The 12,336-nt window shown below is 47.4% G+C and overlaps 1 protein-coding gene across 1 annotated transcript in view; it reads right to left on the bottom strand.

The window, feature by feature from the left end:
• TRAPPC10 (trafficking protein particle complex 10) overlaps positions 1-12,336 on the bottom strand; it is a 72,783-nt gene that overhangs the window by 30,950 nt on the left and 29,497 nt on the right. The window contains exons 7-9 of the mRNA XM_023518104.1: positions 2,677-2,823; positions 1,999-2,113; positions 1,136-1,212 (exon numbers count right to left, since the gene is read on the bottom strand). Coding sequence (XP_023373872.1) covers positions 1,136-1,212; positions 1,999-2,113; positions 2,677-2,823 — 339 coding nt within the window. The remainder of the gene's footprint in view (positions 1-1,135; positions 1,213-1,998; positions 2,114-2,676; positions 2,824-12,336) is intronic.

Raw genomic sequence — 12,336 nt, 5'->3', positions numbered from 1 at the left:
TATATTTGGAATATTTTGAAATAGGGTCTGACTTTGTTAGAGTGCACTGGCCTCATCATAGCTCACAGCAAGATTAAACTCCTGGGCTGAAGCGATCCTCCTGCCTCAGCCTACCAAGTAGCTGGGACTAGAGATATCCCCACCATGCAGGACTAATTTTTCTACTTTTTGCAGAGATGAGGTCTTGCTCTTGCTTGGGGTGATCTTGAACTCATGGCCTCAAGTGATCCTCCTGCCTCAGCTTCTCAAAGGGCTACAATTATAGGCAATGCACCACCATGCCTAGCACATGTACTAGAATTAATGATAGACAAATAACTACATTTATTTACTCAAAGCTGAAGCAAAAGACAGTTACTCGTGTAACGTTACTTTTTACTTTGCATCTACTTTTATGTCGAATTTTTCTGTAATATGTAATCTAAGTAACCTGTATATAAATTATGAAGCACAACAGGAAAAAAAACCCACAAATGCATCCAAAATAGAGTATTTTACTTTTCAAAGTACTTTCCATATGTGGGTAACATTTCTTTCTTTTTCTTTGGCCAGTGCTGGGTTTGAACCCGCCACCTCCGGCATATGGGGCCAGCACCCTACTCCTTTGAGCCACAGGTGCCGCCCTGTGGGTAACATTTCTGACACTTTTTCACCTGTTGTATAGCAGGGACAAAGCATTAGAGGCCACTGTCAAATGTTCTGGAGTTAACTGTGACTCAGAAGCAAAGCTGATCCTCTGAGCTTCTCTACCTATGCTGCTTTCTGAAGTCTAATTTAAATCTTTCAAAATCAAGCTCTGCTCAAGTTCAAATTATTCCTTCTTACAAAGAAAAGGGCTCATTATTCTCTCTTACAATTTCTATTCTACCAAATGAGCAAGCCCAATGTGAACAAAACAGTAAGTCTTCATATTAGGCTTTCATGCCTAATTATTAGAACAAGGGGCACCATGAACACATGATAAACAACAATTACTCTCTTTATGTCCACAACTCCCTAGGTACCAAAGGAACAAACATGCAGGCCAACAAGAAGGAGGTCTCAGATACCAGCACGTTCCCAGTTCAAAAGCTGAAGAAGAGCCTCTAGAAACCGGCTCACCCCATGGACAAACAGGGAACACTGTGATACTTACTAAATAGTGTTTTTCAAAAGCTTCCACTGACGATAATGCTTCCTTGAGTTTCTTATAAGGACTCTGAGCTGTGTTGGCTTAAAGAAAGAAAAGAGAATCCTTCTTCAGCTTCACATGTACGGTCACCTGCAGTTACGTTCACCTTACAACACTGCAGGTAGATGGCCTCGTGCAGCTCTTGTGGGAATTATAAACCACCACACCAACTAAACTGTATCATTGTGCTTTTCCAATTAACATATTCATAAAACAGTCTCAGCTCTTCAGACATATAACTCTGATCATAAGACTACTACTTCCAAAATAATCTGAAGTGGTCTCCAGTTGATATAGTGTAATATATATCCTCCCTTAAAAATTTATTCAATTGAGTAAAAGTACCCTCAGTTCATCAGGCATTCTTACCACATTTTACTTTAGCAATGGTTTTGCTATGACACACTCTTACCATATTTTTGTACCTGAAACAATTAATAACACTCCTTTCAAAGTGCTTTACTACCCATGAGTAATTGATTGAAGAATGGTCAGACTACATTGTTAGAAAAAGATCATCTGTAATTCAAATGGAGACTGATGCACTGAAACTTCATATGAACTGTAAAAAACACTGTTACCAGCTCATTTACACCTAGGAGAAACTCAGATACATTTTTTAAAATCCTTCCTAATTCTTGAACTATTTTTAACATTCCTTTATGCTGTAAAAAGGTAAAATATCCTATCTATTAATCCAGTCAGCAAATAATGGGCATAATTTCCCAAATGGTGAGTAATTAGAACTTGAGTTAAAGAAGCCAAGTTGCAAAGGATGTTTTCATTACTTTCTATTGCACACTCACATAGGTACATATAAACAGTACCTGTTTCAGGCCGCTCAGCTCCCAAACCTGCCAAAAGATCAACTGTCCTATTGAGATCTTCTGAGTTAGGTCCTTTTTCTGACACGAGCCCACACAGATAGCCCAAGGACTTTAGCTGTTAAGATAAACCCACAATTTCAATTAATTTTCCCTAAGAATCCACAGAGAATTCAACAATTTTAAATATAAAAATTTTATATTCAGAAGAAATTTAGCTTTCCCCCAAAGGATTCCTATCTGGATATAAAAATATAATTCACTGGGGTCATTTCTCAGTGTGGCTCTGAGGGTAAGAACCCTCTGCTTCCACCTGCACCTCCCCACGCTGTCCCAAGCTTCTGAGGTCCACCACTCCCCTGTACCTCCACAACTCCCGGCAGCCTGCCCTGCTGCACAAAGCACTGTCACTGCCGGCGTGACCAAAGCCACCCTGTGTTTCTACACCCTGTTCCACACTCCGTCCCTCTTAGAATACAGCCACTTCCACAGCGTGCGTGCAGCAAGCGCTCACTGTGTGCTGAGGAAGCTCCTGCCCAGGAGGGCGCTGTGGCATCTGTGGCTGCATGCAGACGCAGTCTAAGGCCACTAGAAATGCCGACTTGTGATCTGAGTGAGCAGCACCTCTCCTGACAGCTGACTCCCCCGCGGGGAGACACGAGCACTCGTGCTGGGCAGCACCTTTTCTGTGGCATAGCTCCACAGCCCCACGGTGTGGGCGATGTTTGAGTCTATCTGCGCCCGGTCACAGCAGCCTTCAATCCTCTGCAACACCTCCAGGCAGCTCAAGAACACCCAGCAGTCCAGAGCACCGGGCGGGACAGAGACCTGCAGGCACAAGAGTGGTGTGTGAGGGCGCTGGGAATGCATGAGGCAGCGCTCCTACTGGACCGCTCAGGACCCTCACCCACCTCCAGCAGCCAGCCCAGCTGACAGTGCTATCATCTCCAAAGCCACAGAAAAGAAAGGGCAGAGGACACTGATTACTTGAGTTCACATGGGCAAAGAAAAGGAGAGAATTATATTCAAATGTTATTGAGTTTTATGTATTTGATGATAATGAACAACTCAGTAGGATATAACCTTCAATTATATATTTTAAAAACTTTATTGAGAAAAAAACCTATAAAATATCAAATACCATCACTTACTCTGAAAGCATGAACTGGTTACATCTCAGTTTGAAAGGAAATAGGCAGGGAGAAACTCAGACCTCAGAGAACTGCTTGGTCACATTGAAGAAGCACCGTGGCCAGGCACGGTGGTGGCTCACGCCCATAATCCTAACACTTGGGGAAGCGGCAGCCCAAGGATCTCAAGAGGTCAGGCATGTGAGACCAGCCTGAACAACACAGTAATAAGATCCCACCTCTACCAAAAATGTTTCTGAAAATTAGCTGGGCAGTGGTGCACTCAGGAAGCTGAGGTAGGCTCATCTGCGGCGAGGGTTTGAGGTTACAGCAAGCTATGATCATGCCACTCCGCTCTAGTGGGGTGCAAAACACCATGTGCAGCAGCGGAGACTACATACTGAACAGATATCCAATGACACTTAGGAATTAACAGTTCAATATGTTTAGGAGTGATTGCCCACTCTACTTCTGCATATATTTTCTTTTCAGACTTAAAAAAAAGGAAATATTTTATTATTAGAAACGCAAACACACCTAATATATACAATTAATTCTAAGATGTATATTCCCCCCATTTTAGCCTCTCTGAAATAGGAGTGTCTCTCTCAACTAACAGCATCTTACATTTACAGTATTAGGCAATGCTGAATTTTTTTTTCCCAAGACAGAGTCTTACTTTGTCACCCTCGGTAGAGTGCCATGGTGTCATGGCTAATGGCAACCTCAAACTCTTGGGCTCAAGCAATTCTCCTGCCTCAGTCTCCTGAGTACTGAATTTCTCCTGTTGGCCCCAACTTCCTGACCTGTCTTTGTTTGGATGAAATGTGCTGACTGGTACTGTTACACAGGGACTGAAGAGGGCATCCTGCCCGGTCTTCAGGGAGGAGCTGCAGATACCAATAGCACCGACTTAGGTAAGATGTCCCGGAGACATCTGAGCAAGAGTGACAATCAGAGGGTCTGGAACAAACTAGAAAAGACCACGAAGTGCCAATAAGTATTCCTACAAGAGAAGTGAAATAAACTACTTAAATCCTCTGGAAAAAATCAGCATAGAAAAAAACTACACGATCACAAGATGATTCTATAAAGTCTTACAACTTTGTCACCCAAGCAGAGCACACCAAAAGGCAGCACAGAAGAGTCGGTCAGCTGGACGAAGATCACGCTCCCCACCCCCGCCGAGGACAGCAGCATCCTCCTCAGTCAAACCAGAGCGGGCTCGAGGGCTGACTTCAGCCCTCACAGCTACAGATGCCAGGCGATCTGGGGTATTTTCACCTCCCAAGACATACCCCCATAGGTGTCAGCTCTGTGGAACTTCCTATAAACATGCCACCCGCCCCTAGGTACACACTGGTTGACAAAAAAGACCTCAGGAGTGATTGAGAGACTCGTACAAAGGAGGATTACAGACAAAGAGGGGAGGAAAAACCCCTAATCAGGGCAAAGGCTCTGGCAGAGGGTGCCAGGGCACAAGTGGCGGGGCACATGTGGGCAGCTCTCAGAGCCAGGTCACTCTCCAAAACTAGGATGTGACAACAGCAAAGGATCAGGGTAATGTGACAGATGACACAGCTACACACACACAAAGAGCCAGGAAGGCACCAAAATGGGAGTAGCAGTATTCTTGTATAGCAAGACTACAGATGTTTTCTTGGTATATTTATTTTTTACAAGGCCAAGTACCACTTTAGTAGGTTTGAGCAAGGGTATTTTAAAAGCAGCAGCAGCTTTTCTGAAGGTAAAAGCCAATCTAGTGCAGCCATGGCCGCTGCTCAAATTTGTAATTGGACTTCCAACCTGGAGGAGGAGGGAGACAGCAGGCAGGCCCTGCAGGGGGACCCGCCCCTGCTCCCTCAAGGACTCACAATCACACCAGGCACTGCTCTCTGGTGGCTGCCATAGCCCTTCTCCGTAGCCCAGTGCCCACAGCTTCAGAGAGCCCTACAGCTTTCCACATTTCCTGTCACACACCATTTTAAGATTTTACTGGAAAAAACACAAACATATTAATCTGGCAGGCCAGGTGGTATGGGGGTCACCTCGAGGTGACATTACTTCCTACTGTGCGTGACCCTCTCAGCTCCCAACCAACTTCAACTAAGCAACCCAGAGAGCCCTGTTTCCTCTGTACCCTGCAGAGGCCGGAGAGGCGGCAACCAGACCTTCAGTAGTAGGTCATCTAAGACTTTCAAAAGCTTTAAAGAAACAAATTTATTAAAATATAATTGTAGTGGTAGTTTTTTCACTGCTTTTAAAAAATAAGTGACAAGGCTGAGCACAGTGACTCACACCTGCAATCCTAGCACTCTGGGAGGCCGAGGCAGTAGATTGCCTGAGCTCACAGGTTCAAGACCAGCCTGAGCCAGAGCAAGACCCTGTCTCTAAAAATAGAGACAGACGTTGTGGAGGGCGCCTATAGTCCCAGCTACTCTGGGGGCTGAGGCAAGAGAATCGCTTGATCCCAGGAGTTTGAGGTTGCTGTGAGCTATGACGCCTCTGCACACTACCGAGGGCAACAAAGTGAGACTGTCTCAAAAAAAATAAAAAATAAGTGACAAAATACACACAGTAAAGCACATAAGGGGCACAAATCTCAAATCTAGAGGTCACTATGCAATCAAGAAGTAAATCTGCATTGTCCTAGAAGGTCCTCTGTGCCCTTTTCCCAGTCAAAACACACCTCAACAGGTCCCCATCACCAACAATTATTCCTGCCTGGCTTTGAACATCACACAGTGGAATTACACAGCAGGAGTCCTGTCCTCTCTTAGCATACAGCTTCATTGGGTTCCAGCCTTGCTGAGGCGACGGGTGGCTTGCTCCTCCTCTCTGCTGTGTATCACACCCTCCAGTGAGCAGGCAGAACATACTTATCCATCCCTCCCAAGTGTCTGGGTAGTTTCCAGCACTGGCTGCTGTGGATAAGCCACCACAATGTTACCCAACAGCAAGAGGTGGGGGAGGCCTTCCAAGACTCAGAAGACCTTCCCGCCCGCAGTGTAGCAGCCTGCACAGGAGGACATGAATCCCTGCTGCAGAGATGCACGCACTCAGGTGAAGGGGAAACGTGGCATGGGCAGTACAGGAGCCACTAGGGGACGGGGGGAGGGCAACAGTGGACCCAAATGAACCACCCTTCTAACAGCTGCTGAGGCACTGCCGGCTTAGTGTGGAGAGCTGCCGCCCTGAGGGGCCCAGAGCAGGGCCTCACCATCAAGTATTCACGCACACAATCCAGTAATCCAGGGCGGTTTCACCACAAGCAGCGCTGCCCACTAGTGCCACTCACTTGGCAGCACCACGTACCCTGTTCTCAGGGAAACATAGCAGAGAAGTGAACCACGGTCAGAGTCTCTCACTGGTTCCCACGTTTCTATGAACATCCCCACAGGCACTCTTGTTAACTCATTTTCTTGGGGGGCACTGCTGCATCACAGCACAGGCATGTCTATGCTTTACGAGACACTAGCAAAGGGTTTCAGAGTCACTGCACAAAGTTGTGCTGTCATCAACACATTTCAGTTCCACTCTTCTATCCTCACCATCACTTGGAACTGTTTCGTAAAAAATCTTACTTCATACATTATGGTGGAGGTTGAGAATAAAAAATAAAAAATAAATCGCATCAACTCTGGAAAAGTATGACCGTCCTGCTGCCATGGTCTTCATCTACCCTAACAAGCATCCGCGGCTGGCTCCTGGGGCAGCCAACAAGGAGCACGTCTGCGCGACTGCGGCCTCATCACCAGGAGCCACACCTCCGCACATGGCCTCTGCCACCCCAGAACATCACGTCCCCAAACCAGCAGAGACAGAATCTGCTCTGTTCCGAGAGCCCTTGTCTGACTAGCAGAGCTCTGCCATTTTGCCTGGGAACTGGGTGGTGGGCTTGTCCTCTCCTGACAACTCACATTTCCCCAGTGAGAAATGGTGCTGACATCACCAAGCAATGCTTGGCCATGTGGATATCATTGGTGAGAAACATTCAAACTAATTGTTTCATATGTATTCTTTAATTTTCTTACAGCCCCTTCTCTCTTGATTCTTTTATTCTTAGGAATGGCAAGAGCCACTTTACCATTTTTAAAGGCATTCTTCTTTCTTTTGATAAACCTACCTTCAAATGTAACCCACATACTGGAAAGGACAAGAGTCCCGAGTGGCCCCCAGCATGCCCACCATAGACGAAGGGTCAGAGTGGCGTGAGCTGCAGGAGTCTCTTACCAGTCATCGCCCTCCACAAATGCATCACTGGGCAGGCTCACAACAGACTGGTTCTGCTTTACTTTGAACTTTATATACGAGGAATCAAAAAGCACATACTCTGTCCATCTTTTTTAGCTGGACCATGTGTCGGGGAGATTCACCCACTGTGGCTTGCTCACGCTGTGTGCTGCTCAGTGTATGGACATGGCAGGATCATGTTGCCCCTTAGACGCAAGAGACACGTCAGTTCTTCTCAGTTTCTAGCTGTGATGACTCATGGTGCCACAAGCATTTCTGTACCTGCCTCTTGATGTCTGTGTGTGCCCTTTCTGAATATGCCGGGGAGGGTCTGCTGGCACACTTCACAGAGTGTGTACATGTCCCTCCCAGCTGCCATCACCAAACAACTTTCCAAAGCAGCTAAGCCAATTCATGTTCTGTCACTGACAGAGCTCAGTCCTTCCACCTCCTGCTACTGCTTGAGGGAGCCTCCACTTCAGGCATCCTGCTGAGTGTGCACTGTCATTTCTCTGTGCCTAATAAGATGGAGCACCTTTCAGATGCTTGGTGGCCACCTGGATATCCTCTTTTGCCTGCTCTTCTGTTGCTCTGTCAGTCTTTCTCAAGTGATGTACATGAGTTCTTCGTGTGTTCTGGATAAGCAACTTGACTGTCCTTCCTGCAGATCCCCCTCCACCATGCGGCCTGTCGGTTCACTTGCTAGACAGTAACGAGAGAGTTCTGATTCTCACAGTCTCTCACATGTGACTCTCTTTCCGTATGGTTAGCGCCCTTTATGTCCTGTTTGAGAACTGTATGCTACCCTTAAAGGTCATGGGGATGTTCTCTCTAGCCTGCCATGGCTCCTGCAGGTGACAGAACAGAAGGCAAAGACCTTCAGGTCCTCTGTCCATAACCTGCCTCCATACTCCTGTGCCTCATCTCTAAGCTCACTCCTGTCTATCAAGTCCCTGGTAAAGCCATTTTCTCTGCCTGAAACACACTCTCCCACCTGCCAGCCACAGCCACAGCTGCCTGGGGAGTTCGTACCCCTGGCACACGTTCGTCTGCCCAGAATGGGACTCTTCTGTCTGTCCTCTGCTGATGCATAGCACCTCCCCCCCACCCCCCGACTTGGCAGGACGACGCTCAGTAAGTATCTACTGAGAGAAGGAATCTTCACCTCGGACTCCTCTAAAAACTGTCCCTCGCATGTCAACGTTCAGTGAGCTGACCTGAGGTGCCTGCGGAGCCGGCTTTTCCTCCTTTACAGTTCCCTGGTGCCTTAACTAGGCTTCTGCCACTGCCAAGCCACTGTCCTGACGGTCCTCATGGGCAGCTGGCTCAGTGCACTGGATGACAGGCTATGTGCTGGTAGGTGGGCGCCCTCACTCCCTGCCACATGTCTCCCATCATGCCAGCAGGCCAGCAAATGTCTCCCAGACAGCTCTCTAAACCTAGAGCCATCTTGTCTGCAGATTCTTCTTCAGCAGCCCCTCCACCAGGTTCCTCCTGCTCTTCCCGACCATCTCTACCACTATTCCAGTCTGGCTCCTGCGCAAGGCCGTACAGGGCCTCCACCTCCCTGCCAGGGCACCAGCATACTGTCTGCTGCGTAGCAAGCACAGAGTTTCCTTCAGACACACCTCTGCCTCCTTCCTCTGCCAGCTCCAAGCTTGGCATGCCAAGCCCAGCTGGGCAGCTTAGACTGTACACCTCCTCTGTGGGGTGGGGGCCTGGTACACAGGGCCCCTGCTACCAAGAGAACAGCACCAAGAGCCTTTCAAAACAAAACAAAGCCCCTGGGGCAATTACTACCACACACACACTACCTTCTAGAAAATACCTTCCCCATACTTTTCTCTCATTTACCAGTTTGGTAAAGATTAAAATATGCATGCATTCTACTTCTGTTCTTGTCAAAGGTTTGGGAAAACAGGCATTGCTAGTGTGACTAAAAGCCTTTCTGGTGGACAAATAGACAGTACATACAGAAAGCTTCAAAGTGTGAGTCCGCGACCTGCCTGCTCTGCGTGCATTTATGCACTAAGATGTGCGTGCACAGGTGTGCACTGGGCAACCACAAAGAACTCGGAACAACTCAGATACTTAGAACAGAACTGAGTAATTGCAATTTCTTGACATACAAAAAGGACACAAGCAAAAAGGGGAACCTCTTGCTGTTGGCAAAATGAATGACATTTTCTTCTATATATTTATCTGTATTTTTCCAAATCTATATAGGGAATATATGCAACTTTTATAAAGTAGGAAAAATAGAAAATTGTTGTAGAAAATGGTGGAGCATTCTGAACTCACAAATGGGCACGGCTTCACAGATGCTAACCCAGCCCCTCATAGCTGGCTGTACAGGGCAGTCCAGTTTCCATTATTACACATTTCCAATCAGGGGACCTGGCCGAAGGCCGGTATCTGGCACCACATGATAGGGGTCCCACTACAAAGGCAGGATGTGTTTCCATGGCCACCAGAGTATGGATTGATACCCTACAGGACAGCCAGGGCTTGTTTTTACCACAGCTGGCCACTAATGATAGCAACTGATAAGCCAACCGGGAAGTCATTAGGACATGTTTTACAAACCACAAAGGCAAACATATGGAGTACCTTCTGCTAAAGCAATTCCCCAGTTAAAAATATATAAAACAAGCCTGGGCACAGTGGCTCACACCTGTAACCCTAGAATTGTAAGAGGCCAAGCAAGGCAGGTGGATTGCTTGAGCTCAGAAATTAAAGACCAGCCTGACCAACATTAAGACCCTGTCTCGAAAAATAGCCAGGTATTATGTTGGGCACCTGTAGTCCCAGCTACTTGAGGGGCTGAGGCAAGAGAATTGCTTGAGCCCAAGAGTTTGAGGTTGCTGTGAGCTATGATGCCATAGCACTCTACCAGGGTGACAAAGTGAGACTCTGTCTCAAAAAAAATAAAATAAAATAAAACACCAGACAAAACAGTTGCAAAATGTAGACTTCATGATTTAAAAAGGTTGTTTATACATATCAACAAACATAAAAAGAGCCCCACATCTGCCCAGAGTGAGCCGAGTGAGTGCCTGGCTAGCACCACCACTGCCACTCGGAGCCACCTCACCTCCGCCTACCAGAACACAAAGCTCAATACAGTCTTCTGGCCACTTCCTGTGTGAATATGAAAAAATGACACACCAGAAAGGTGACCCAGACAGCGAAATTCATGATCTATTTTTGAAAGTAGAATAAAATGTATTCAGTAATTGTCTTCTGAATTTTGAATCTTTCCACAAAATTAAAAAGAAATTCTAAGAATAAATTCTGCAAATGAATTGCCAACTATAAAACTTATTTCAGATACAACTCCCCCAAGGGAAAAAAAAAAACACCCATCGAAAGATCTTATCTCAGATTAGGTGAAGAGAACAATCCTGTGTTCACCACACATGACCAACGCAGGGCCTCATCGGCAAGTTCCCAGCAGGCTCACGTGGGCCCAGCCTCTAGGGGAAACGTCTTGTCAGGTGTCAGCGCAGACACTCATGGGAAAATCCAGCAACTGTGGAGGGCCACATGCCAGGCACTGCACGGAGCTGTTCTTACACGCAGACCTCACTGGGACCTCACAACCCAAATGACATCTGGGACTCTGCTTCCTTCTTAGGGGTGAGAAAATGAACTTCAAGGGGAAAGAAAAAACTCAGAGTCCCTGGCCCAAAAAGGGTAGAGACAGACCTGCACCTGACAGGCGGAGTCCAGCCTCTCTGCTCAACTGTCTGCCAAAACTGGATTCTCACAAAAGGACCCTCACAATCAGGCTAGAGTAAACCTACCTATACAAGAGAGAAAGGGAAGAATTTCCCAGGGAAGCACTGCAAGGGGACAGCGTGAACCTCGGTGTGCATCAAACACGGGACAAAGTGTGCTAAGAGCATCAGGGGCCTCAGCAGTGAGTGACAGAGGAAGTCGTCACAGGAATCCAACAGGTGCAGCACAGGTAAGGGTGCCTCCAGCTGTGTACATGGAGAAGGGAACAGGGGATAGGAAGTGGGTCAATAGGAGAGAAAAGACAGCAAGCAACAATGGGTAGAGGGGCCTCACTTGGAATCCAGCATCTAGCATTCTGCTTTGGTCACCTCCTCTCTGGGGACACAGAACTAGAAAGCACTGGAAATGCACTCTGTGGACTTTCTAGGGACCAGGGCGGCCACACTATCTGTCACTTATACATCTCTCTTTCCAGCCAAAAGGGCATTAAGCCTATTTGTTTCTCCTTCCCCAGAATTCAGAAGACCACTGGGGAAGGGTTTTAGAACCTACTCTGCAGCAGGACAGCTGAGTGTGCTGCCCTGCAGGGAACCAGCAGGACGCTGTGCCCATCACTTCCCCAGCCCCTCTGTACCGTGCAAACACTGAGTGTGAGGACGGCCACAGGGAAGAGGCCACCAGCAGGCAACACCATCAAGGGAGAAGAAGTTACCTTTTCCAGTCAGTATGTGATGTCTCTAGTCCAGTTGGCCTCTCACATCCACCTTCCAGACTTTTCCACCCTACTCACTGCTGGTGGGAGCTGCATGTACCACACTCAACCTTCTAGCTTCCAGAATGCCCAGAAGTGGTCAGAGCCAGGGAGATCAGAGGGAAGGAGGACAGGGGAGTGGTTGTAGGTGACTATTCCTTCACTGTAGAGCTGCTGTGGGCCAGTGGCCCCTCGCCAGCAGGGCACAACCCATCTCAAGGCCACTGCTCTGTGCGCCCTACCTAGCTCTGAAGACTCTTCCCCCCGTCTGCAGGTCAGCAGTCATGCTATTATTATGGGCAGTCAGGGCTCTAAGGCTGGAAAAATAACTTGGGGAAATTCTTAAACCCTGCAGTTTGTGATTCCACTGTGCCCAACCCTAAAGGAACTGGGTCTGTGCATCCTGCTGAGTTTTCCTACATCTGTGCTAAACTGCAACAGCACTTTCTAGTAAATCCTCCTGGGGCCTCTTCATTTCAAAATGCC

The sequence above is a fragment of the Otolemur garnettii genome, unplaced genomic scaffold (assembly GCF_000181295.1).
Source record: "Otolemur garnettii isolate 467f Iridium unplaced genomic scaffold, OtoGar3 scaffold00128, whole genome shotgun sequence".
Taxonomy (NCBI): Eukaryota; Metazoa; Chordata; class Mammalia; order Primates; family Galagidae; genus Otolemur; species Otolemur garnettii.
This window is presented reverse-complemented; position numbering and strand designations above follow the sequence as displayed.